Source organism: Pelophylax lessonae (assembly GCF_965119305.1).
Source record: "Pelophylax lessonae genome assembly, chromosome: 8".
In the NCBI taxonomy this organism is placed as follows: Eukaryota; Metazoa; Chordata; class Amphibia; order Anura; family Ranidae; genus Pelophylax; species Pelophylax lessonae.
In genome coordinates this window covers 205,517,549-205,542,801 of record NC_138775.1, presented here as the reverse complement: position 1 = coordinate 205,542,801, position 25,253 = coordinate 205,517,549, and the positions used below count along the sequence as shown (strand labels likewise).

Genomic DNA, 25,253 nt, shown 5'->3' with positions numbered 1-25,253 from the left:
AAATAACTTTTGGGTTTAATACTGTTTTAAATTCCTTTTTTTCATGAATATTAGCCATCTGTGGCTTCAATACTTTGAAATTCTGACTTGGAACAGACATCAGATCAGGAAAATCAGAGTAAAGTCAGAGATCCTGATTTGCATACATATAAGTACTTAAAAAGGAGCTCTAGGCTTCCCCTAAAAAATTTAAATACAGTAGCTGCTGACTTTTAATTTATGGACACTTACCTGTCCAGGTATCCAGCAATACGGTCACCCAAGATGATTGCTCACTAGGCTTTGGGTGCAGGAGCTGGAATTTCAAGTAAGGGAAACAGAAAGTGAAGCCCTGTGGCTCCACAGTCGGTTTCCTACTGCACATACACAAGCCGAGCTCAGTGACAGCCTATGTAATTCTTTTAGCGTCTATTCACATCTATGCATTGCAGTAATGCCTGTTACTGAAAATTGCACCTAAGTACTGCTCTATGTGTAGAGCAATACAATGCAATTTTTTGTGAATATCACCCAATGCACTGAACATTAGTTCAGTGCATTGGGTGCTCCCATGCATTCTGCCAATGCAGAATGCATGGCAGCACATCACAATAATAATAATAATAACTCATAATGTTGTGGTACACTGCAGTGTTGCATATGTGCAAAAATGTTGTATGTTCATTAAAGAGGTTGTAAAAAAAATGTAAAAAAATAAATAAAAACCTGAAAGACAAAGGCACCGACTCATTATGTGGATATCTGGTTTGAGTCGGTGAGGTGACACCCTGTGGTTACTCCTGGTATTACCATCAAAAAAGCTCATACAGGTTTACTCATTGATTTGAGTGACCCACTTAATCTGCTAAACTGCCAACCTATTCAATTATCTGGTGACTTGCACATCGGTGTTCCTTTCATCTCCAAAGTGCCTTGTGGATTTAATTTTTACTGGGACTTGTGGCTGATTTCCTTAATCTTTTATTCATACACTATATCACTGTGGACTTTTTTTGGATTCAAAATCCTAATTTTTCTTCACTTCTTATTGTATGGATTGTTTGACTAATGTTTTTGAGTCATTTATATGATTTAATGTATATTTTTTTGATGTTTGATTTTTAGCACTAATGTCACAATTGGTGATATCCTAATCACCATTTACAGCGCAGCACATTTTTTATATTAATTTTCCATTTAGCCCCCGTTCACACTGGGGCGACCTGTCAGGTCGCCGTAGGTCGCCTGGCATAGAGAAGCTGTGGACCCGTTCTAATAGGAGCGACACAAGTCGCTCCGACTTAGAAAAAGGGTCCGGAGCTTCTTTGGGGCAACCTGGAGCGACCTGCATTGACTTCAATGTTATGAAGTCCGTGCCGGCCGCTCCGAGGTCGCGGTGCGAGCAGCGCGCCGCGACCTGTGAGGTCGCCCCGGGAAGTCGGATCGCACCAGTGTGAACGGGGCCTCAGGGTTTTTTTCTATGATCCTTTATGTGCAGCAGCTTGCTTCTCACTCACACAATTGAAATAATCTATATTAGCGCAGAATTTTCCTTTACCACACTATTTTCACTATCTAGAAACTTCTCATGCAGTACCAGCCATATCTTCTAATCAGTTTCAGCCAAAGAAGATGACTAGTCAGTGCTGCTCATCATTTTCATTTTTTTTTTTTTTTTAAGGTGCACGCATTCTGCAAAGAAAACACGCACAACAAAGAAGCTCCAAATGAACAAAACAGATTATGTAACCACCAAAGCACATGGGAAGTCATCATGAAATCTCCTGACCTGAAATCGGCTCCATTGGAAAATACCAATATCCCTGCCCCTACTTTTTCCCTGCTGCAATATAAAGACAGAGTGGTCACCTTAGTACTGGATGTTTCTGGAAGCATGAGTGGAGTAAGTATAGTTTTAAAAAAAAAATGTAAATGGTAAATTGAAATTCCATTTCCAGCAAATATGTAATCTCTTAGAGAGTCCTTTGACATTTTACCATTTTTGTGTGTTGTATTGATACACAGCGTGTATAGTACTTTTTTGTTTTAACTTAAAGTTAAATTTAGCTTAAAGTTTTCCATAAACTTTTTGTTCCTTGCAGAGTGATCGCATAAGCCGCCTGTACCAGTCTTCAGAAGTTTACATCATGCAGATTGTCGAAACAGGTTCCCGTGTTGGAATTGTCAGTTTCTCTAGTGACGCAACAATTCTGTCTAATTTGGTGAAAATAACTAACACCATTGACCGTGACAGACTCAAGGGTCTTCTTCCAAAGACCGCAACTGGAGGTACAAACATATGCTCTGGAGTTCGTAAAGGATTTGAGGTACATTTTTCTTAAAATCTTTTCCTTGTCAGATCTCTTTTATAGGTTTACATTCTGTTTATTCTTAATGGAGACACTTTTGTGGACATACTTTTAAAGATTTAGTCAAAAGCCTATAAACCTCTGCGTGACTATGATGAAAACATGTGTAAATATTTTTTACTTAAAATATTTGTACCTGCTAAGATCTGTCCACATTCTGCATAATCCAAGAACCACAAAAATTATTTTTAGGTGCATGAGTCCTGGCTTGTTTCTGAGGGAAAGGAATGAAGGGAGTTCTCTAAGCTGGCATCTTCTGCACGACTGTTACAAGATTTCATCTACTAAGGCTGCATATCATATACTATGTGCACAGTGCCATCTAAGGGATTATTTTCAAAAGTGTTGCCTAGATCCAAGGGAAGCTAAGTTTCCTGTTTTGTATGATTCAAACCAATCTTCCATTCAAACCATTCTTGCAAAATTTGGGCTACTTGGCAGTCCCTTGGATTTCACTTTAGAGATGGTGATGTCCCATTCGCCAAGGCACTGCTGGCAAAAGCAAATATAAGATATTAACCTATATTTTTCCCCTATATTTTTGGGCATCCCAAAATTGAACGCAGAATTCAAAACCATGGCATGGCAATCAATTGGTCAAGCTCATAATGGAACTATCAGAGCTCTGGTGATTGACTTTTTTTTTCTGAAATTCCATACAAAGGTTAAAAAAAATTGTACTCCTGTGCAGCCACTTTAATTAACCATAATAAAATGACACTCAATTGTTATAAAAAAAAAAAAATCCTATTTAAATCTGGGTTTAAAAAAAATATAATAATAATAAAAACTGTTATTTTCAGGCTTTTTTATTTTTCTGTGTGCTCTCCTTATTCTTCGCTGATGCACCTCACTGCTATTAGTATAGAGAGAGAGAAGTTCTGTATTTTCTGGTCACATGCTTAACCTCCCTGGTGGTATGAATGTCTCCGAATTTAGGTGCTGAAAGCGGTACAATTATTTTGCATGTAATTCTTAAGGACGAGCAGCCCAAACCAACTATTTACATATGATTTGTTTTTACTGTGCGTTCTTCTTTATAACATCTCGGGTATGATAAAGTTTGAAAAACACAAAATCATAAATTATAATATAATAAATAACTATAAAAAAGTAAAAGTGTGTGTGTGTGTATATATATATATATATATATATATATATATATATATATATATATATATACATACAAATTATATATATATATATATATATATATACACACACGTATACATATAATTATATACGTGTACATATATTATACACATATATATATATATATATATATATATATATATATATATATATATATACAGTCAGGTCCATAAATATTGGGACATTGACACAATCAATTCTAATCTTTTTGGCTCTATACACCACCATAATAGATTTGTAATGAAACAAACAAATGTGCTTTAACTGCAGACTTTCAGCTTTAATTTGAGGGTATTTACATCCAAATCAGGTGAACGGTGTAGGATTTACAACAGTTTGTATATGTGCCTCCCACTTTTTAAGGGACCAAAAGTAATGGGACAGATTAACAATCATAAATCAAACTTTCACTTTTTAATACTTGGTTGCAAATCCTTTGTAGTCAATTACAGCCTGAAGTCTGGAACGCATAGACATCACCAGACGCTGGGTTTCATCCCTGGTGATGCTCTGCCAGGCCTCTACTGCAACTGTCTTCAGTTCCTGCTTGTTCTTAGGGCATTTGCCCTTCAGTTTTGTCTTTAACAAGTGAAATGCATGCTCAATCGGATTCAGATCAGGTGATTGACTTGGTCATTGCATAACATTCCACTTCTTTCCCTTAAAAAACTCTTCGGTTGCTTCGGGTCATTGTCCATCTGCACTGTGAAGCGCCGTCCAATGAGTTCTGAAGCATTTGGCTGAATATGAGCAGATAATATTGCCCAAAACACTTCAGAATTCATCCTGCTGCTTTTGTCAGCAGTCACATCATCAATAAATACAAGAGAACAAGTTCCATTGGCAGCCATGCATGCCCATGCCATGACACTACCACCACCATGCTTCACTGATGAGGTGGTATGCTTTGGATTGTGAGCAGTTCCTTTCCTTCTCCATACTTTTCTCTTCCCATCACTCTGGTACAAGTTGATCTTGGTCTCATCTGTCCATAGGATGTTGTTCCAGAACTGTGAAGACTTTTTTAGATGTTGTTTGGCAAACTCTAATCTGGCCTTCCTATTTTTGAGGCTCACCAATGGTTTACATCTTGTGGTGAACCCTCTGTATTCACTCTGGTGAAGTCTCTTGATTGTTGACTTTGACACACATACACCTACCTCCTGGAGAGTTTTCTTGATCTATCCAACTGTTGTGAAGGGTGTTTTCTTCATCAGGGAAAGAATTCTTCGGTCATCTACCACAGTTGTTTTCCGTGGTCTTCCGGGTATTTTGGTTTTGCTGAGCTCACTGGTGCGTTCTTTCTTTTTAAGGATGTTCCAAACAGTCGATTTGGCCACACCTAATGTTTTTGCTATCTCTCTGATGGGTTTGTTTTGTTTTTTCAGCCTAATGATGGCTTGCTTCACTGCTAGTGACAGCTCTTTGGATCTCATATTGAGAGTTGACAGCAACATATTCCAAATGCAAATAGCACACTTGAAATGAACTCTGGACCTTTTATCTGCTCCTTGTAAATGGGATAATGAGGGAATAACACACGCCTGGCCATGGAACAGCTGAGCAGCCAATTGTCCCATTATTTTTGGTCCCTTAATAAGTGGGAGGCACATATGCAAACTGTTGTAATTCCTACACCGTTCCCCTGATTTGGATGTAAATACCCTCAAATTAAAGCTGAAAGTCTGCAGTTAAAGCACATCTTGTTTGTTTAATTTCAAATCCATTGTGGTGGTGTATAGAGCCAAAAAGATTAGAATTGTGTCCATGTCCCAATATTTATGGACCTGACTGTATATATATATATATATATATATATACACACACACACACACATATATAGTACAGTAAAACTGCAGGCAAGGGCACTGGGGGACAAACTAATGTCAATTTATTTTATTTAGTAATGTAATCCAATAGGATTACAATATATCAGTGTGTTTGTGTTTTTTACTTTTCAAATTTGCCGCCGGTTCCACCCCCCTGCGACGTGGCGCTCGCAGGGAACGGAAGCCGGGGCACAGAGCATCAGGCAGAAGATCCGGCCGCCGTATGCTGCAGGAACACATTGCGGGATCCCGGGGACAAGGTAAGTAACCTCTACCAGGATCCAGCGATGATCCCTGGCGGTACCCCGAGTGTGGCTCGGGATTACCGCTAATGGTACTGAAATTCCACCCCGAGCCACACTTGGGAATACCGCTAAGGAGGTTAAATGTATGCGTATTACAGTTAAGTTAGCACTGAATGGGCCCGCAAGTAGATGTATAATCCATCACGATGGAAAACAGGAAAGGGGGGGCTATGTTCACATACACAAGAGGGCATGCAGAATAAACATAGCCACCCTAGAATAGGAAGTACGATAATAGCTTGCATTTGACAGATAAAAAGAAGGAAGGGGATAAAAGGTACATTCTATTTATATTTAAACATACTGAATTGTTTTTTTTTTTTTTTTATGTGAGTTCAATGTCATTTTAACTGCCTGCAGATATCAGATGGTGGTGAGAGGTGCAATTGAAATGATCTCATGAGAAAACAATAGTGATCAGTCATGAAAAATCCAGTCTGGCCAATTAATTCTTACCCTTTTTTTACCCTGTTAACAGACATATGATTACTGCCCAATCCCACTGTAACAGAACTGGATGTAGAGTCACCACAAAAACAGTACGGGGCTGATGCATGAAAAGTGTGCTAAAAAGGAACAACCCAAAAAAAAGTCAGGATCCATTTAAAAAAAATTTACAGTAAAAATTGCAGTTGGATGCTAATGGAGTGCTATGTGAAAAAAAAATTGGTTAGTCAAACTTAAATTTAAACCTAACTTGGCCTAACACATTTCAAATTAATGAACAGTGTTAAAGTATCCTTGTGTTGCCTGCAAGTACTTGTGTAAAGCCCCGTACACACGTGCCGAATGTCGGCCGAACGATCGGCGGTTTTTTGTCCGGTGCTGTCCTGTCGGTTGAAAAGTGCTAAAGACTGCACATGAATTTTGTCGGCCAACAACAGCCGACTGCAGAAGTGATGCCATGTGATGGTTAACTTTCCGTGTGTTTTTTCTTCTCTGAGCATGCCCAGTCTTGTTGAATTCTGTACTGACTGGCGAACAATCGGCCGTTCTGGTGACGGCCAACAAAAATTTTATAGCCTGCACACCTGATTCTGTTCGGCCGAAAAGTCGCAGTCGGTTGTCGGAAGCATCATACTAACAAGCCGACAATCGGCCGATCGTTTGGCGGCCGAATATTTACGGCCGACAATCGCTACGTGTGTACGGGCCTTAAGTCTTCAAATGTATCTCTGTAAGCTTTTTGAATAATTGGCCCAGGCTGTTCATTGGGCCACAACATCTACCCAAGTTGAGATCAAGCCCCTATCCTTCTAGTACTTAGGCCACCTGTCATTCAACTGTTAAATGCCCACTACCATAAAAAAAATTAACTACTTTCAGTCCACCTTGGTCAGGTGTGAACTTTTTATGTAGGAATCTATTCCCTTCCCTACCCTGTGGGTCTGTGAGAGATCCAGATGTGTCTTCTCTAAAAAAAAAGTTGATGAATGTGTGCCAGGAAAAGTGATTAGGGGTAGCCCCCAAAGAAGTAGATGCAAACTGTAGATGAAACAACAGTGTGATTAGTCATAGACTGAGATTTCCCACTACCATCGCCATTACCTGTCATCACGTGATTAAATTTCAAAGATTGATCAGTGGCACATTTCCTGTGATCCTGGTTAAAAGTAAGTCTTATCACCACGATAGCAACATTTTTCTGTGAAATTTGCTTAGTTTAAATGTGACTTGTGAATCTGATGTCTGAGAAGACATAGAAGAACTAGATGGTAAATAAACAAGCTGCAGCTTCCAAAGCTGGCAAAATATCAGCATGCATAAAAAAGAGGATATACTCCAGTGATGCCACTTAATACAACTCTGGTTAGGCCACTTCTGGAGTAGTTGTCCAGTTCTAGTCACCAGTCCTCCGAAAGGATGTGCTGGAGCTGGAGAGAGTACAAAGAAGGACAACAAAATTAATAAGAGGATTGTTGTTGTTTATTCGTGTCCAATGCTTTGAGACCTCATCAACCATAGCGTGCCAGGCCCTTCAATAATTCTTGGATCCCTTTATTGATCAATGCCTTTGCCATGGCAAAGGAGCATGCATAATTCAGTGAAGCTATGAGCTATGCTTTGTAGGCTCAGCCAAGACGCACAGGTCATAGCGGAGAATTCTGACAAAACGTGATTCACTGGAAAAGGAAATGGCAACCCACTCCAGTAACCTTGCCAAGAAAACCTCATGAACAGAAACAATAGGGGATTGGAGGACCTCAAATACGAGGAACGACTACGAGCACTAAATTTACTCTCGCTGGAGAAGAGACGCTTGAGAGGGGACATGATAGTGATTTACAAATACCTCAATGGTGATCCCAGCATAAGAAAAAAAAATATTCAGTCTCAGGGAATGGAAGAGGACACAGGGGCCACACAATGAGATTGGAGGGGGAAATGGTTTAACCTTAAGCTGTGCAGGCAGTTTTTCACTGTCAGGGCGATAAGGATGTGGAACTCTCTTCCGCAATTGGTGGTGTCAGTGTGGGGTATTGATATTTAAAACACTCTTGGATGTGCATCTTAACCACTTTAAGACCGGAAGGATTTGCCCCCTTAATGACCAGGCCACTTTTTTTTAACTTGGCACTGTGTGACTAAAACTGACAATTGTGCGGTTGTGCGACGCTGTACCCAAACAAAATTTATGTCCTTTTTTCCCACAAATGGAGCTTTCTTTTGGTGATATTTGATAACCTTTGCGATTTTTATTTTTTGCTCTATACACAAAAAAAAGAGTGATAATTCAGAAAAAAAAATCAATATTTTTCACTTTCTGCTATATAACATTCTCTAAAAAAACAAAAAAAATTAAAAATCTAAATTTTTTCATTTTAGGCCAATTTGTTTTCTGCTACATATTTTTGGTAAAAAAAAAAATCGCAACAAGCAGATTTTGATTGGTTTGCGCAAAAGTTATTGAGTCTACTAACTACGGGAAAGATTTATGTCATTTTATTGTTTTTTTTTTTACTAGTAATGGTGGCGACTGCAACATTGCGGCGGACAGATCGGACCCCTGACTGACATTTTTGACACTTTTGGGGGGAACCAGTTGACATTACTACAATAATCAGTGCTAAAAATTTGCACTGTTACTGTAATAATGACACTGGCAGGGAAGGGGTTAACATTGTGGGTGATCAAGGCATTAAATGTGAGGCTAGGGGAGTAATTTTAACTGTGGGGGGGCGTGGCTTGTGAAATGACCATAGAGACCTGTAATCCTACATAGAAGGGTCACAGGGGCTCTATGATCATTCCAGGAGAAGAACGGTCAGCTGTGTTTACAACAGCTGACCGTTTTTCTCTCTCAGCGGGGAACGACCGCGGGTGTCAGGCGGCAATCGGAGCCTGCTGCATTGGCTTCCACCCTGATGAGCTCGCCTCCTAGCCTCCTGCTCGCGACCTCCGTACAGTTACGGCGATTCGCACAGGAGCCGCTGCCTGCCACAGTACATCTGCGGTGGGCGGTTGTAAAGAGGTTAGAGAACACAACATACAGGGATATGGGAAATAATTCTCGACACTGACACAAGCACACCTACACGGGTTGAACTGGATGGACTATGGTCTTTATTCAACCTTACTAACTATGTAGTAAAATTATCATCTTCAATATGTGAACCCAGAACATCAGTGGCATATGACAGTTAGATGGCACAGCTGTAGCTTAGTTTTTGAAGGGGTGAAGTTTTTTTTAAATTCAGGCAGATGTCTATGCCTTTTGTGCATCCTGGACCTGGGATCCAAAGGACTTCCCAGGGAAAAAGGAAACAATTTAAACACTATTTTAAACACAGGTACTTGCAAGCTGCAAAAGGTGCTTCACTTCAGCGTGTTAGCACCCTAAAAACATTTAGGAATGGTCAGGATCACTTTAAATGCAACCTTAAAATGTGTGTGTACAAGGGATAAGGGAACATTTTAGAAATAACATATTTGGGGTTATATTGTAATGTATATGTGCATTATGAAGGAAGACTGATGTCTTACACATTACTGGTTTTTAACCAGAGACAACAAGCATCTTTGCAAATATTTCTTTAATCTTTCTTTGGTTTGTCTACATTTAGCCTATCTACAATATCACCAGTAACATGCTTGCAGACAAGGATAGAGAACAAGGAAGGCATTAAATCCATTGCCCAGGCACTAAAAAAAAAAAAAAAAAATTCTTGCAGCACTTTCTTAATGTAGCCTCAGGTGTTGTTCATCTGGAAATTCTGCCTTCTAACTGCTATACCAGCAGCATTTACAGCTGTCACCCCAGCTGATTATCTGTGCAGGGGGAGCCTGCCTCATGGAGGGTGCCCCACAGACTCCTTCTTCCTGCACCACTGGAAGACGAAGATTGTTGCGCCAGTAGATGTCATCTGGAATGTAGCAAGGAAAAAATTTAAAAAGGGCTACAGAGAGGTTAGGAACTTTAAGAAAAATTCAGACTCCCAAAAATGCTCTTATGGGATTTCTCTAAATGTATATTTTGCTTTCCACAGTTGCGGCTGCACAGAAAAGTGCAGGATCTGTAGGAGGAGTCTAGTCCTCCTCTCTGCTGCCAACTGCTGAGCCGGGTTGGTTGGCAAAGATGAGTCTCTCTGTGCCTGCACGGAGAAGCACTGGTGGAGAAGTTCTGTCCTCCTCTCTGCTGCCAACTGCTGGGCCGGGTTGGTTGGCAAAGATGAGTCTCTCTGTGCCTGCATGGAGAAGCACTGGTGGAGAAGTTCTGTCCTCCTCCTCTCAGCAGGCTGCCATCTGCTGAGACAAGGTGGGGGCGAAGATGAGGGAGGTGCAGCAGCTGCAGGATAGGTGCGAGAGCCAAAAAGAAATGGCCTAGAGGGCCGAATTCAGGCCTTGGGTTTGAAACATGTGGTATAGAGGGTTAGCTAATCTAATGAAAACACTGTCTTCTTCTAGGAATCAAACAAATGACTACTCCTGTTTCATGTTTTTCTCAATCCTGCTCTGCAAACATGTCTGCAATGTAACTGCAAATAAGCTGGGTGTACACAACAAAGTAGTGGTTATGCTGGCCTGTTACTATACCTCAGGGATCTCCAAATATAATGATGATCCAAATAAATGATTTAAAAAAAATTGAAATAAATGATCAGGTTTTACTAGGATCTTTTTTTTTTTATTATTAATCAACATGATATTATTCAGAACAAAAGAGAAGGCACTTTAGTAAAACAAAGCAATGCCCCCCCCCCCTTACAAGTCCCTATCGGAGGCCATCCATACATCAGTGCCCCAGTTGCATCAGTTCCCCATCGGAGTCTCCCCTTACATCAGGTTCCCTATCAGAGTCCCCCCTACAATAATTTCCCCTTCAGAATCCAGTCTTACATCAGGATTCCCTATCAGAGTCCCCCCTACATCAGTGTCCCCATGAGAGTACAGCCTTACATCAGAGTCGCCCCTTACATCAGTGTCCCTATGCTGTTGGGAGCAGGTAAAATCTTGTAGTTGGCCATGTGTGGCTCACAGGTTGTAGTGTGGGGACCCCTGTTATAGTTTGTGAATTAAAGGTCAACAGTTTTTGGGAAGCTGCATGTTGCTGTCAAAGTAACGTAGACCACTCTTCTCTCTAATGTTTGGTTCAACAAGTGGACCTCTTGGTAATGTCATTGTGCCCTATGTTCTGATTTTACGTCACATGATTTTCACTTTGGCTATTTGTTAATAAATATACAGTATATGCTTTAAACATCAGCCACTGAGAGTATGCTTTTGTTACATATACAGGTAAATAAAGGGTTCGATGGAAGTACCTATGGCACAGAGATTGTGTTGTTAACAGATGGAGAGGATTCGGGTATTAGCAATTGTTTTAGTGAAGTACAAAACAGTGGAGCAGTCATTCACACTCTTGCTTTAGGAAACCAAGCAGATAAAGGCCTAGAACAATTATCCACCTTGACAGGTAAGTTATGTTCTTTTCTGGGAATTACAGATATGGGTTGTGGCTTTAAAAGCAGCCAATTGATCAGGATAACACTTCAATACGAAGAGTTACCACAACTGAATGAAGATGACCCATAAAAGCCTGAAAGACTGACAATAGATTGAACACTGGTTCAGAATAAAATTACAATTTCTTTTTTAAACACAATCTGGCAGAAACCCAAGTGTCCTCTTGGGTTATATGGAGCCCCAATTGGGAATCTCTGGTCCTAAGAGAAAACATGATATTGGAAAGCACAAGCAAGAGCCCTTCTAATAAGAAGTAAATCCTGTTGCCCCAAAACTCAGAAAAAACCCCATTGTCTTTTTGTGTAATGTGCTTGAGTATATTTTTATATATACTATGTGTTTTTCTTCACTTTTGAAACTGCAGGGTACTGCAAATCTACTGGTGCTCAAAAAAGTAAATAAGAAAAAAAACAAAAAAAGTAATAAGACCTCCAAAACATGTGGCCTAAAAAAAAAAAAAAATAACAAAGCAAGTAGCCTAATACTATTGACATAGGGTAAGGCAACGCCATAATCATTTTTTGTCTTTATGTAGCACCCTCCTAGGTAGGTGCTAGGAAAATGCATTTGGTGGCTCTTTTCTGCTTATCAGGAGAGCCTGATCTTTTAGTTTAGCCTGTCACATGTTTCCAGGTGAGATTTATTGGGTCTAAAGGCCCGTACACACGTACCGATCGTCGGCCGAAAAGCTTCTTAAGGGAGTCTACCCACTGTATCCAATAAGGGAGCTTGTTGGACAGTGGAGAAAACCTAACCAGTAGCACACCAGGGTTTATGGCTGTCTCGGTGAGTGGGCATTGCTGCAATGCATCCTAGGATTTACTATAAACCTGGAGGGAGCATGTGACAGGGCATCTTTGGCAGGAAGCAGAGTCCCAGGAGGAGGCAGGCGGCTGGTCTCTCCTCCTTCAGGTGTGAGAAAGGTGGTTCAGGCAGTCGCCCTAGTGAACCGGGTGTGGAGCTGAGCTGCAGAGGATCCAGAGTGCTGACAAACAGTATCGTGAGTACAAGGAGATCTGCCTAAGGGTCTGCCAAGGAGAGGGGACCACTCAGGGGATCAAGGAGCTAGCTCACATAGGGAGTGTATCAGTAAGGGGGTGCAGTGTAGTTGACCCTGAAGATTAGGAACAAAGGCGATGCCAGGAAGGGCCCTGAAGTTGTTCTGCAGTACAGTCCAGTTTACCTCAGGATACAGTTTAAATCAAAAAGTTAATTCAGTCCTGCATCACAGTTTATGACAGACTGAAGCACCGGCCTAGCTGTGACTAGCATTACTCAGCATTTTCAAGTTGTCCCAGCCTATTGTGCATAGTATATAATGTTGGAGTATCCCACTCATTCCCTTTTCCTATCCAAGTTCCAAATAAAACATAAAAACCAAAGCTACCCGACTGTTTCCTGACTGAGCCATAATCATTTGGAAAATGCCTAATTGTCATGCTTTTGCTAATGGTAACCCAGGGGAACCCGTAACCAGCAGCTCCCATGGGAGTAGCGCTACATTTGTATTCTGAAAAACACACAATTGAACATATAGGGTGTGTTTATAAAAAAACGATATAGCTGTTCTTCCTTCGGCTTGAAAATGTGTTCTGTGAGAATGTGGCAAAATTGAATGTTATCTGGCTACATCCTCTGTAGTTTAAATGTTTGAATGCTGACAATACAACAATATGGCCACTAGTTGGAGCTAAGGAGCATACTTATCTCCTTTGATAGTCAATGCCATCAAGTAGCCATAATGCGGTTTTACCCATTTACACATTTTCTTGATCTACAGAGACTGCAACTTTTTTGAATACACCCCATGCTGTGTATATGTACACACACACACACACACACACACACAGTTAAGAGGCAGTTCAGTGGTTTAGGATGCATTTTATTTTATTTGGCCTAAACAGGGACTTGGCATTTTGGGATAGGAACTTGGATTGGGGTATATTTGGAGGATGTTCAGTATATAACTTCCCCTATAGTGCTTGCAGTTGAGCAATCCATTTGAAGCATAGCATATTTTAAAAATAAAAAACTTAGCCAAAAAAAAAATTAAAAAAAATGGCCTTTTGGCTCAGTTACAAAATAAAGTTCATAACATACTGTTTTCAAAATAGTTAGGTTATGGTTATTAATAGGGATGAGCAGACCTAGGTTAGGACACAGTTTTGGCTGTTCAGGCATTCAGATGCAAGGTGCTTTGCCAGGGGGGCTGGTATGAATTCAAAAGGGAGAATCTATGCGTTATTTCTTTTTGCTATAAGATTTGCTACAGCAAAAAGTAACAGTTACAGAGGAAAAAAAAATGATGTTGTTTAAATTTCCGGCAAATGACATTTCATGGCTTCATGTTATTTGCCGGAATTATCAAACTATTTTCCCTTTGTGAATGTCAGTGCTTTAAAAAAAAAAAAAAAAAAGTCACTGCTCCTGGCAAAATGGGCATTTTTTTTTTTTAAACAGATTCAGCTCCCATTGATTTCAATTGGGCTTGGCATCCAAACTCCTTTGCAGTCCAGCTCATCCCTAGTAAATAATCTCAAAGCTGGAATGGGTTACCAAGCCAAAAACCCAGCAAGTGGACTTGCAGAATGCATGGCTTTAAATAGACATAGCATGTATAATAAATGTTTGTTCATTCTCTGCAGGTGGTTTACAACTATATGCATCAGATAAAGTTGATGCCAATGGTTTGATTGATTCCTTCAGTGGCATCAAATCCAGCAGTGGGGATGTCCAGGCCCAGTCTATACAGGTATGTATATTCTTTGTAGCAAAGCTATCATAAGATGTCAGATAATAGGCATACTGAGATATTATTGTAGTGTACGTGACTGTAATTTCACATGAACAAAGCCCCATCTATAGAATTGTACTGAATAAAGCATGATCACTGCACTGCAAACTGCACCCTTGTTCACACCTGAGCAGTTTTCAGCTCGTAAAACGCTTATCTCTGAAGTCTCAAAACGCCCAACAAGCAAAATTCCATTCATTTCAATGGCCCCTGTTCACATATGAGCGTTTTGTCGCCTGAAGCAAAACCCCTGAAGCTCTAAAAAGTACATGCGCTTCTTTTTTTACGCGTTTTTGTTAGATGTCAATGCCTGCTTTCAAACACCTGCAAAAAAAATCTGAAAAACGCCCAAACAAAGCCTGAAAATGATACGCTTAGGTGTGAATGGAGCCTTGTATTAAAACAAGAAGTATGCCTTGTCTATGTAATGATATCATATGTTGAAAATGTATGTAATTAAAATGATAAGGTGAAATTGTTTTTAAATAAGGCCCAATTGAACTTTTAGTTTAAGTTAGCTTGTCTGAGCACCACAAGCCAAAAGCACTATTCAAATCAATTTTAATATTCAAAGCAAATTCCACCATCCATCCATGTCTCCATGCTTTATTTTACTGAGATATCACTTAGAAAAACACGCCCTAGCATTTCTGGCTATGGCCATCTTAAGTAAGGACTGATTATTCATGTAGCAATTGCTTCCCTGAATCCATCAGCCCTTAGCTCAGGCATACAGACAGGAGGGGGTGCTTAGCTGAGAAAACCCCTCTTCCTCTCCTGAAGACTCCTAGGGTGTTTGACATCATTTGCCTAGGCATGGAAACCAGGAAGTGAATAAAGAAATGTAAAAAAAAACTGTTCAAAACAAGTAAATATAACAAACTTTCCTATCTATTTACTAATGCTAACTGCATACAAATTCAAAATTGCCAATGTTAATTGAAAAAAGTGAAGTTCCAATTTAAGGTATTTCCAGGTGAATCTAAACAAAAGGTATCACAAGTCTTGCAGTTTATTTTTTTCTTTACAAATAAACCACAGCCTGATTAGAAAAGCCTGTGTCCTGCAGAGTGGGACCATTGGTCTCTGTGTGAATGCAGTGGCCTCTCTGCAGAGGTTCTAACCCCCCCCCCCCCACCCCCCCGCTGAGTAAGAGATAAAGATCTCCAATCAGATCTCCAATTGCTGATTGCACAGCTATAGGTCTGGCTCTGTAGGGCCTCTGCCATTAGACCACTGTTTTCCCTCACAGACCAAGAGCCCTACTGTGTAGAGCAGTGGTCCTCAACCCTGGCCCTCAGGGCCCTCTAACAGGCCAGGTTTGCAAGATAACTGAAATACATCCCAGGTGATATCATTTGCTGCTCAGTGATTGCAGTACTCTAGTCTGCATCTCCCCAAGGTAATACTTAAAATCTGGCCTGTTAGTGGGCCCTGAGGACTGGAGTTGAGAGCCACTGGATTAGAGCTTCTGCCAGGCTCTATTGGAGAGATGCCTTCAGATGTTTAAAGAAATCACAAATTTATAGGACTGATAAGAAAATAATTTCTGCACCTTCTATGTTTGTACAATAATGGTTACTGTCCATTTCTGCTATTACAGCTTGAAAGTACTGCAACATCAATAGAACCAACCCAGTGTCTGGAAGGCAAAGTGACCATTGACAACAGTGTCGGCAATGACACTTTCTTTTTAGTGACTTGGAACCTTCTTTCCCCAACCATTCAATTGAAAGATCCATCCAGCAAAATATATGAGAACGGGCAGTTTGTAACTGATGCCAGCTCAAAGTCCGCCCGTCTCGCAATTCCAGGCACTGCTCAGGTATAGCAACTAATATTTTTTATTACTATTATTATTTTTTATTACTATTATTATTATATGTGGGGGAGTTTTCTTTTTGCAGTGTATTGCTTTTGTGCACTAAAACCCTATATGCTGTTAGTATTTTAAAGGACTATTCCAGTAGTAAGGCACTGCTGGTTTGGGACCAATCTAATTGCAGTTAGAACATGCTTGCTTGTTCTTTCCTTTGCCTTCAACAGAAGCTGAAAGCCAAGGAAAAAGAAAGTATTGAGAAATTACAAGGTCTTTAAATTGGTGGATTAACGTGACAAAAAAAAACTCAAAAAAAATCAGCTACATGTTCTTAAAATGGAACTTCACCTAAAAGTGAAAGTTCTGCTTTTCCTCCTCCTTCCCCCCTTCTCTACCACTTTTGGATTTTTTTTTCTTTCTGGGGCTGGGTACCTATTTCTGGCAGTTACCTGTTCCCACTTGCCTAAACAAGAAAAGCAGAAGTATAACCCCCCACCTCCACTCCTTCAACCTCCTGAGACACATCCCCAGGGACTGCAGGACCATTCTTAACCACTTAAGCCACGGAGGATTTGGCTGCTAAAAGACCAGGAGGTATTTTGCGATTCGGCACTGCGTGACTTTAACGGACAATTGCGCGGTCGTGCGATGCTGTACCTAAACAAATTTGACGTCCTTTTTTCCCCACAAACAGAGCTTTCTTTTGGTGGTATTTGATCACCTGTGTGATTTTTTGATCATGCGTTATAAACAAAAAAAGAGCGTCAATTTTGCAAAAATAACAATATTTTTCACATTTTTTTTATATGAAATTCCCCAAAAAAAATGTAAAAATCAAATTTTTTTTAACATTTTCGGCCAATTTGTTTTATGCTACTTATGTTTGGTAAAAAAAAAAAAATCGCAAAAAGCTTATTTTGATTGGTTTGCGCAAAAGTTATCGCGTTTACTAACAAAGGGAAAGATTTTTGTCATTTTTGGTGTTTTTTTTTTAACGCGTAATGGCGGCGATCTGCGATTTTTTTTTTTGCGGTACTGCAACATTGCGGCCGACAGATTGGACCTTTGACTGACATTTTTGACACTGGGTTACCAGTGACATTACTGCAGTAATCAGTGCTATACATATGCACTGTTACTGCAAAATGACACTGGCAGGGAAGGGGTTAACTGTATTGGAGAGGGAGGGGTTAAGTGTGTCCTAGGGGCGTGATTCTAACTGTAAAGGGACATGGCTATTGGTGTAAAAACAGAGATCAACGGTTCTTCATAGTAGAACCGTCTGATCTTCATTTTTACACCAGGGAGAATGACAGGCGGCTTGTTTACATAAGCCGACTGACTTTCTCCCTTCACCTGAGCGATCGTGAGTGACCGGCGGACGATCGGGTCCGCCGGTCACACGCACTGACTTGTCATTGAACGAGCCGGGGCGGGCGCGCGCCCCGGTGGGCGCGCGCCCGCCCGCAATTGGCTCACAAGTTAGTGACAGGCGAGTGACGTACCCATACGTCACTCTGCCTGGCCGAGGCTGACCACCGCAGTATATAGTCGTGCGGCGGTCGGCAACCGGTTAAAGCTCAGCGCGTGTCATGCATGTGCAGTGGGGAGCCGGCTGTGAAACAACAGGAAGTCACAGCCGGCTTCCCACAGCCAAGATTGCAGTACCGGGACCCAAAGGCCAGCGAAGACTTTGCCTTTAAGATCTGTATTCAATGTTCTTTTTATATTTTACACTTCAATGTTCATTTGGCTCAGCATCTCATACCCTCTCTAGTTTTTTTATGATCCAGTACTTTGCACTTCATGCATGTGTGGCAAAAACTTGACTTTAATGGAAAACACTGCAACAAATTGAAGATCTGCAGATAGGCTTTCCCCTAAAATCTGTGGAGTTAGGTGTTAACCTGCATGGCATGTGCAGTATAGGACTGGGAAAATTCTGTAGAAAAGCTGTGCAGCATTGACCTGGGAAGCTGCATGTCAGGTAAGTACAGCACTTTCCAAAAATACTGGGGCAAGGGGGCTTTCAAAAGAAGCTTTAAAGTACTCTTCAGCTCCAGTCTTGGGATGTTGAACACAGATCTTAGCATGGGCCACCACCAGAGATGTATAATAACTAAGTAGAACTACTTCACTACTGTACTTAAGTGCCGAAAGGCGGTATCTGTACTTTCCTAGAGTAGAATTTTTTTCTCCTACTTCCACTTTTACTTCACTACATTTTTTCAATGATTTCAATACTTCTACTCCGATATTTTTTTTTGTGCTGCATAGTTACTATTATAAAAATAACCAATGCCAGAACAGTAGATGGCAGGTTTCATGAAGCTCAAAACATGTGTATTATCAGCGCATACGAAAATAAATGCTACTGTATGTATAAATAAAAGCTGCATTTGAAATAATAAAAAACAATATGATGTTCAAACGTTTGACTTCTTTCTTTAATAACTATATAACCCAGTACTTGTACTTTTACTTTCAGTACTTGAGTAGCATTTTTTTTTTCAAAACTACTGGTACTTTTACTTTCAGTACTTGAGTAGCAAAATTTTTAAAAAAACTACTTGCAATACTTAAGTACAAAAAATGTTGAATACTTTAGTACTTCTACTCAAGTCACTTTTTGATCGAGCACTTGTACTTTTACTCAAGTATGGGTTTCGAGTACTTTATAAAACTCTGGCCACCACTTTAAACAGGCTTCAGCATATAGTCATTACAGACTTGCTGGAAGCTTGATAAAACCAAACACAGGATTTCCCTAAATGTCTAGAATTTTCTATAACATAAAATGTGTACTGTACGTCAGAAGTTCTCTGTATGCAACTGTGAAATCTCCAACAATAATTTTATTTCTTTTTAGCCTGGTGACTGGCCATACAAATTATGCAACACGCATTCTTCAGCTCAGGTCCTTGGTATTACGGTGAATTCCCGAGCAGCAGATCCAAATGTCCCCCCAATTACTGTTGAACCATTTCTTAATGCAGACACTAACAGCTTCCCCACTCCAATGATTGTGTATGCTACGGTAACACAAGGCCTTGCTCCAGTTCTAGGAGCGAAAGTGACTGCTTACATTGAAGCACAAGATGGAACCGTTACACCGTTACCTCTCCAGGACAATGGTGCAGGTAATGGTTTATATGCAATGTTTACTTACTTTTATGAATTTATTCACTTTTTTGTCACTTTTCCCTGTTTTTGGCAGGCGTTTGCTAAGGCTACCCATAGACTTAATAGTGTAGACATAATACAACACAGAAGTACAGAAATATTACTTATGTAATAGAGGCTTATATCTAGTTAAAAATTAAAGTACATATACAGGTTTAATAGAAAATTCTCTATGGGAGGCAGCAGTCATCAGAAGAGATACGTACAGGCATGCCGAAGAGGGGACCCAGTTATATGTATTAGGGGGCTAGGGGAATTTTAATTTAAATGCGGACAAGTACATTAAAGCACTATTAAATCCAAAACCAATCATTAGACATGGTAGCTGCTTTACCTTTATTTTTAAGTCTTTATTCCCTCAATTTTCACCTGGTGATCTGGCCAGTAACACAACTCCTGTATAAAAGTGCCCCCGGTCTGAATGAAAGAGCACAGGAGGCACCTGTGGACAACAGCATTGTCAGTCTGGTGTGAGGGGAGTGTTAGATGTACTAGCAGATTTAATTGCACTACAATGTGACACCAAACTCCCGCTAGCACTTTATAAGCAGTTAAAGCAACAAAAAAAAAAAACATTTTCCTTATGGGAAGGAAAGGAAACTGATCATTGTAAGCACCCCCATCAGTGTTAAATGGTGTCATCTCTGTAACTTATACATTCTGCTGAAGAGGTTGTCCTTTTGGAAAACAACAGACTTTGGCCAGATTACCAGTTAAAATTAGAGAAAAGAAAGCCAAAAATAAAAATGAAACTAATGCAGCCATCACATCTAACAATTTGTAAGCTGCAATATAATAAATGTTTGATTTTGGGTTTAATATCGCTTTAAGGTGTTACATTTAATCTAATTACTTTCAAGCTTTGCGGTGACAGAACAGCCTGAAGGCTACATTCACACCTGAGCATAGCGTTTTTGCGCGTTTTTTACAGCGATTTTACCGCGATTTACAGGCGTTTTTACAGGCGTTTTTTTGTGCAGGCGTTTTTAGATTGAATAGAAACCAATGGAAAACGCCTGTAATCTGCCCAAAAAGAAGCTCATGTACTTTTTTGAGCGTTGGGCGTTTTGCTTACAGCGTCAAAACGCTCAGATGTGAACAGGGGCCATTAAAATGAATAGGATTTGTCTTGTTGGGCGTTTTGAGAGCTGATCCTAGAGCAGAAAAACTCCCCAAAAACTCCCCAAAAACGCCCAAAAACGCCTACATGTGAACGGAGCCGAAGAGATTAGCCAAGGGCTTGAATTTTCCTATTCATTCCTAGCAAACGGTAATCGATTACCTGAATATATTCTGTAATGTATACTGGCCTGAATCAAATCATCTGTAAAACCCAAAGGCTCTATTCACACCTGGGCGTTTTCAGCTCCAAAAACGCTAAAAAAAAACGTTCCAAAACGCCCAACAAGTAAAACCCCATTCATTTTAATGGCCCCTGTTCACATCTGAGCTTTTTAACGCCTGAAGCAAAACGCCCAACGCTCAAAAAAGTACATGAGCTTCTTTTTGGGCAGATTACAGGCGTTTTCCATTGGTTTCTATTCAATCTAAAAACGCCTGCACAAAAAACGCCTGTAAAACGCCTGCAAAAACGCCCATAAAAACGCCTGGAAAAACGCCTGAAACAAAAACGCCCAGGTGTGAATGGAGCCAAAAAGTTGCATGTCATTGGCAAGATCTAAATTAATTTAAATTCTGTTTAGTTTTTGTTACTGTTGATCCAAGGGTAGACGTACCTCCACCACTAAAAACTCCACTGGTCCATTCCCATGGAAAGGATATCTATGTGGCCTCTCCACAAGACTGAGAATTTTCCACACATGCACTAAAGACATAGAGAAACAGCCAGTAGAGTTTGGTTTGGTGGTCATGTGGACAGGTAATTATAAGATTTGGGGGTGCTGGGGGGATTAGGAAAAAGGATAACTGTACGAAAGTACAGCTATCCTTTAATAACACCTCCCTGTGCAGGTCATTGACCAAATGTAGGCAGCGTGTATAGGTCTGCTTTTAAAGGGTGTATCCACATTTGGTAAAGTCTCTATTTGTTACAAAAGCCTTTTTGTAATTTAGTGTTAACTAAACTTACATTTCTAGTTAAATCTGCAAGCAATTAAAATTTTCAAAAACTGGCAAAACAGTTTTTTACCCAACTCAATACCACTGTGCGTACATATACGTCCTAGTATTGAGGTGGATATACCAGGATTATGTTTGAGGCTACAACCATTACATGTAACATATTTTATATAATTTATACTATTTTTAATATTTTCACTACGTCATTTTCTCCATTCTATCCATAAACAGGAGCTCCAAATATGTAACGGTTTTGATATGGTTGCTAAGCAAGTGCTTATATTTTTAGATATTTTGATATTAAAAAATTTCCAGTACAATGTCTGTAATTCACTGACCAGCCTAGGGATTACGTTAATGTACAGTGAATGGGTAAATAAAAAAATTACACTGTCGGAAAGACAAACATTTGTTTGCTCTTGCAAACAGCTAAAGTATTAATTGTTTTAAAGGGGTTGTAAATTCAGGTTTTTTTATCTTAAAGCATTCTATGCATTAAGAGAAAAAGCCTTGTGTTGCAGCCTCCCCAGCACCGTCTAATACTTGAGCCCCATCTCTATCCAGCGATGTCCACTAGTCCCCCAGCCATCCTGGACTCTCTCCTGATTGGCTGAGACACAGCCGCAGCACCATTGGCTCCCGTGGCTGTCAATCATAGTCGGTTAGCCATTCAGGAGAGAGAGGGGACGGGGCAGAATGGCAGCTCCGTGTCTGAATGGACACACAGAGCTGCAGCTTGGCTAGGGTGCCCCCATGGCAAGCTGCTTGCTGTGGGGGCACTCGATAGGAGGGAGGGGCTAGGAGCAACAAAGAGGGACCCGAGAAGAGGAGGATGCGGGCTGCCCTGAGCAAAACCAGAGAAGGCAAGTATAACATGCTTGTTTGAAAAAAAAAAAAAACGAGATTTTACAATCACTTAATAATTTATTTTAATATTTTTAAACTTTTCTTAACTTTTTAACTTCTCTTTTTCTATATATACTACTATTATAAGGGGTCTGTTATTCTTCCTTTACATTAGTAATTACATGTTTTCTTTATAGAGACATGAGTAGTCTGTTAGAATCCTAATGTCTTCTGTGTCACTAGTCTAAGAAGATCAGGACAAAGCCTCTGACTTGTTTTTACATGTAGGGTTCTGATAGCTCCTCCACCTGCTGCACTATCCTAAAGCCCTGTATCCTACGACTGTCCTGGGCTCACAGAGGAGCCAGGTGAGCCTGTGGACCAGAAGGGAGGGTTGACACTTTACCATCACTGAACCACATGTATATAGAACTGATTGCTTAAACCAACAAGCCTGCTGATTACCCGGAGGCAAACCTGCTGCTGCTATTGCAGAGCAATCTACATCTCCCTTCTGAAGATTAGAGTGACCTCCAGGGGGTGCTGCTGCAAACACAGGGCTTTAATTGATGCCCTCACAGCACTAGGATGTTGCCATGAGGATAGCAATCCTCATGTGATGAGGATTCCCATGAGGATGGCAATCTTTGGTGGAAAGTCCGGAGGGGGTTAAGACCCAATAAAGACTTATTATGCTGACTGTTTCCTATCAGAAAGATTTCACTTCCTGTCCTGGAGCCACAACATTAAGAATACATCTCTTTAAAGTGAAGAAATACTCCCCCTTAGACAGTTAATCCTGTAACAGGTGTCACCATTAGGATATTTCTCCTTGCTTCCTGTTCTGGTGACAACTTTAAAATTTTAATTACTTATCAGTTTGTGTCCCAATGACAATAGTCACAAGGACACCGGTGAATCTCCACAAAGGAAATACAAATACAAAACCAAAGTTTTGGCTTTACACACACTTTACATAGTACAATAACATAAAGTGAATGAGCATACAGTAAAAAAAAAAAAGAAAGAAATTTTAATTTGTTAATTTATTTTCTTTAAGGTGCTGATATTATCAAGAATGATGGAATATATTCCAAATACTTCACAAGCTACAAACAAAATGGAAGATACAGTTTGAAAGTGCGGGTTGACAATTTTGGACCAGATTCAAAAGCAAGCATAGCAAAAAGTCGGGCTTTATACCTACCTGGTTATGTTGAAAATGGTAAGACAATTTAAAAAAATAAGCAGATATCAATTGCACTGGCAATAACTTTACATGTGAGCCTATGTATATTCGTACTTTATCATTAGATAATGTAGATTTGTAATTATCATAACCGATACGAGTCAAATAACACTCTGGTCTATTAGTAATTTATTGTATTTTACAAAATCTCATAAAGCTATTGGTTTTCCCTCTTGTTCCAGGTACCCTCATTTCGAACCCTCCAAAACCAAAAAATACCTTTGAGAATCCGAATGTGGGAAATTTCTCTCGAACCTCTTCAGGAGGTGCATTTGTGATCACAAATGTGCCATCAGGTCCTATTCCTGATACATATAGCCCAAGTAAAATCACTGACTTGAAAGCAATAATTGAAGGTCAGATAGTCAAATTGTCATGGACAGCAACTGGTGATGACCTGGATAAAGGAAATGGTATGATTTTTTTTAAATGAACCATACGACATACAGTTAATATTGGCTTTCTTGCTGTTTTACCCTAAAATTCTCAGTAGTACCCATGATGTTTTTCTTTATAGTATGAACTTTCAAATTCAAGTACATCTATTCCAGAATGGGCAAGGTTAGGGTAAAATAACATAGGTGGGGGGAGGGGGTCAGAGGAGGATGAGCTTAAGTGGCAGTGTGTCTCAAAAAGGTGGGGGGCAAGAGTGGGTGACAGCAGAGGAGGCATAAAGGTAAAGATTGAGAGTGAGGGGGGGAGTATGCACAGGTTTGGTGAGAGAGAAGATACAGACAAGGTGGTAAAGGGGGTGGCCCAGCCGTGTCTGGGGACAAGGGAAGAATATCAAGCATTAAGGACCATTGAGATTTCAGAGGGGGTGACTGAGCAAGGAGTTGCACCATGGCCGGTACAAGGGGAGGGTGGAAGGGACAGCTGCCCTGGGCAGCGTGTGGGAGGGGGCGCCAAAACACTTGAGCATAACCATACCTTCTGCAGGCTTCCCCGCCCCTTGCCGGAAAGGACAGAAGCATTTCCCCCTGCAATCTTCTAGGACACATCACAGGTCCCAGAAGATTGCAAGTCCACTGAGGAAGCGCATTGCGATTTGCAAATGGGCAGTGTGCACCCGGTTGTGAATGCCGGTGCCAGGGAGGAGAGGGAGAGAAGCGAGGCTTCGGGTGGCCGCATCACTGGACCATGGGACAGGTGAGTGTGTGTTTATTAAAAGTCAGCAGCTACACTTTTTTGTAGCTGCTGACTTTTGATAAACTTAAAAATGACTGGAACTCCGCTTTTAATCCTCTGCTCATAGAATAAAAGGCCCATACACACGATAAGAATAATCTGGCAATTTTTTTTTACATGTTAGTCTCATATGGAAAACAAGTTACAAAAATTATTGTTAGACAGAATACAGATTCAGAAATGATGTATTGTAATGTATCCTTTCATTTCCGAGCATGCACAGTTAGGATTATTAGATTTTTTTTTTTTGTGCAAATACCATACTATTTACATAAAAAAACATTTGTTTTGTTATCTTACAATAATTTTTTTAGTGCCTATTTTGTGATATTTTTACATGAACTGTTGTAATCAGCTCTTGAAAGCTGTGTATTAATAATCAGATCATCAGATCATCAGATCATCAGATCATCAGACGATTGCTCCAAATGTGTTCGATTTGCTCATCATGTGTACTGGGCAATAATGAGCATTTAACCCATGCACTACGGGAGGCC

General features: G+C 40.2%; 1 protein-coding gene across 1 annotated transcript in view; it reads left to right on the top strand.

Annotated features, from left to right (window-relative positions):
* LOC309561725 (calcium-activated chloride channel regulator 1-like) overlaps nucleotides 1-25,253 on the top strand; it is a 49,234-nt gene that overhangs the window by 21,752 nt on the left and 2,229 nt on the right. The window contains exons 7-14 of the mRNA XM_082265718.1: nucleotides 1,661-1,882; nucleotides 2,082-2,306; nucleotides 11,371-11,548; nucleotides 14,244-14,350; nucleotides 15,996-16,217; nucleotides 19,081-19,351; nucleotides 23,380-23,544; nucleotides 23,751-23,981. Coding sequence (XP_082121844.1) covers nucleotides 1,661-1,882; nucleotides 2,082-2,306; nucleotides 11,371-11,548; nucleotides 14,244-14,350; nucleotides 15,996-16,217; nucleotides 19,081-19,351; nucleotides 23,380-23,544; nucleotides 23,751-23,981 — 1,621 coding nt within the window. The remainder of the gene's footprint in view (nucleotides 1-1,660; nucleotides 1,883-2,081; nucleotides 2,307-11,370; nucleotides 11,549-14,243; nucleotides 14,351-15,995; nucleotides 16,218-19,080; nucleotides 19,352-23,379; nucleotides 23,545-23,750; nucleotides 23,982-25,253) is intronic.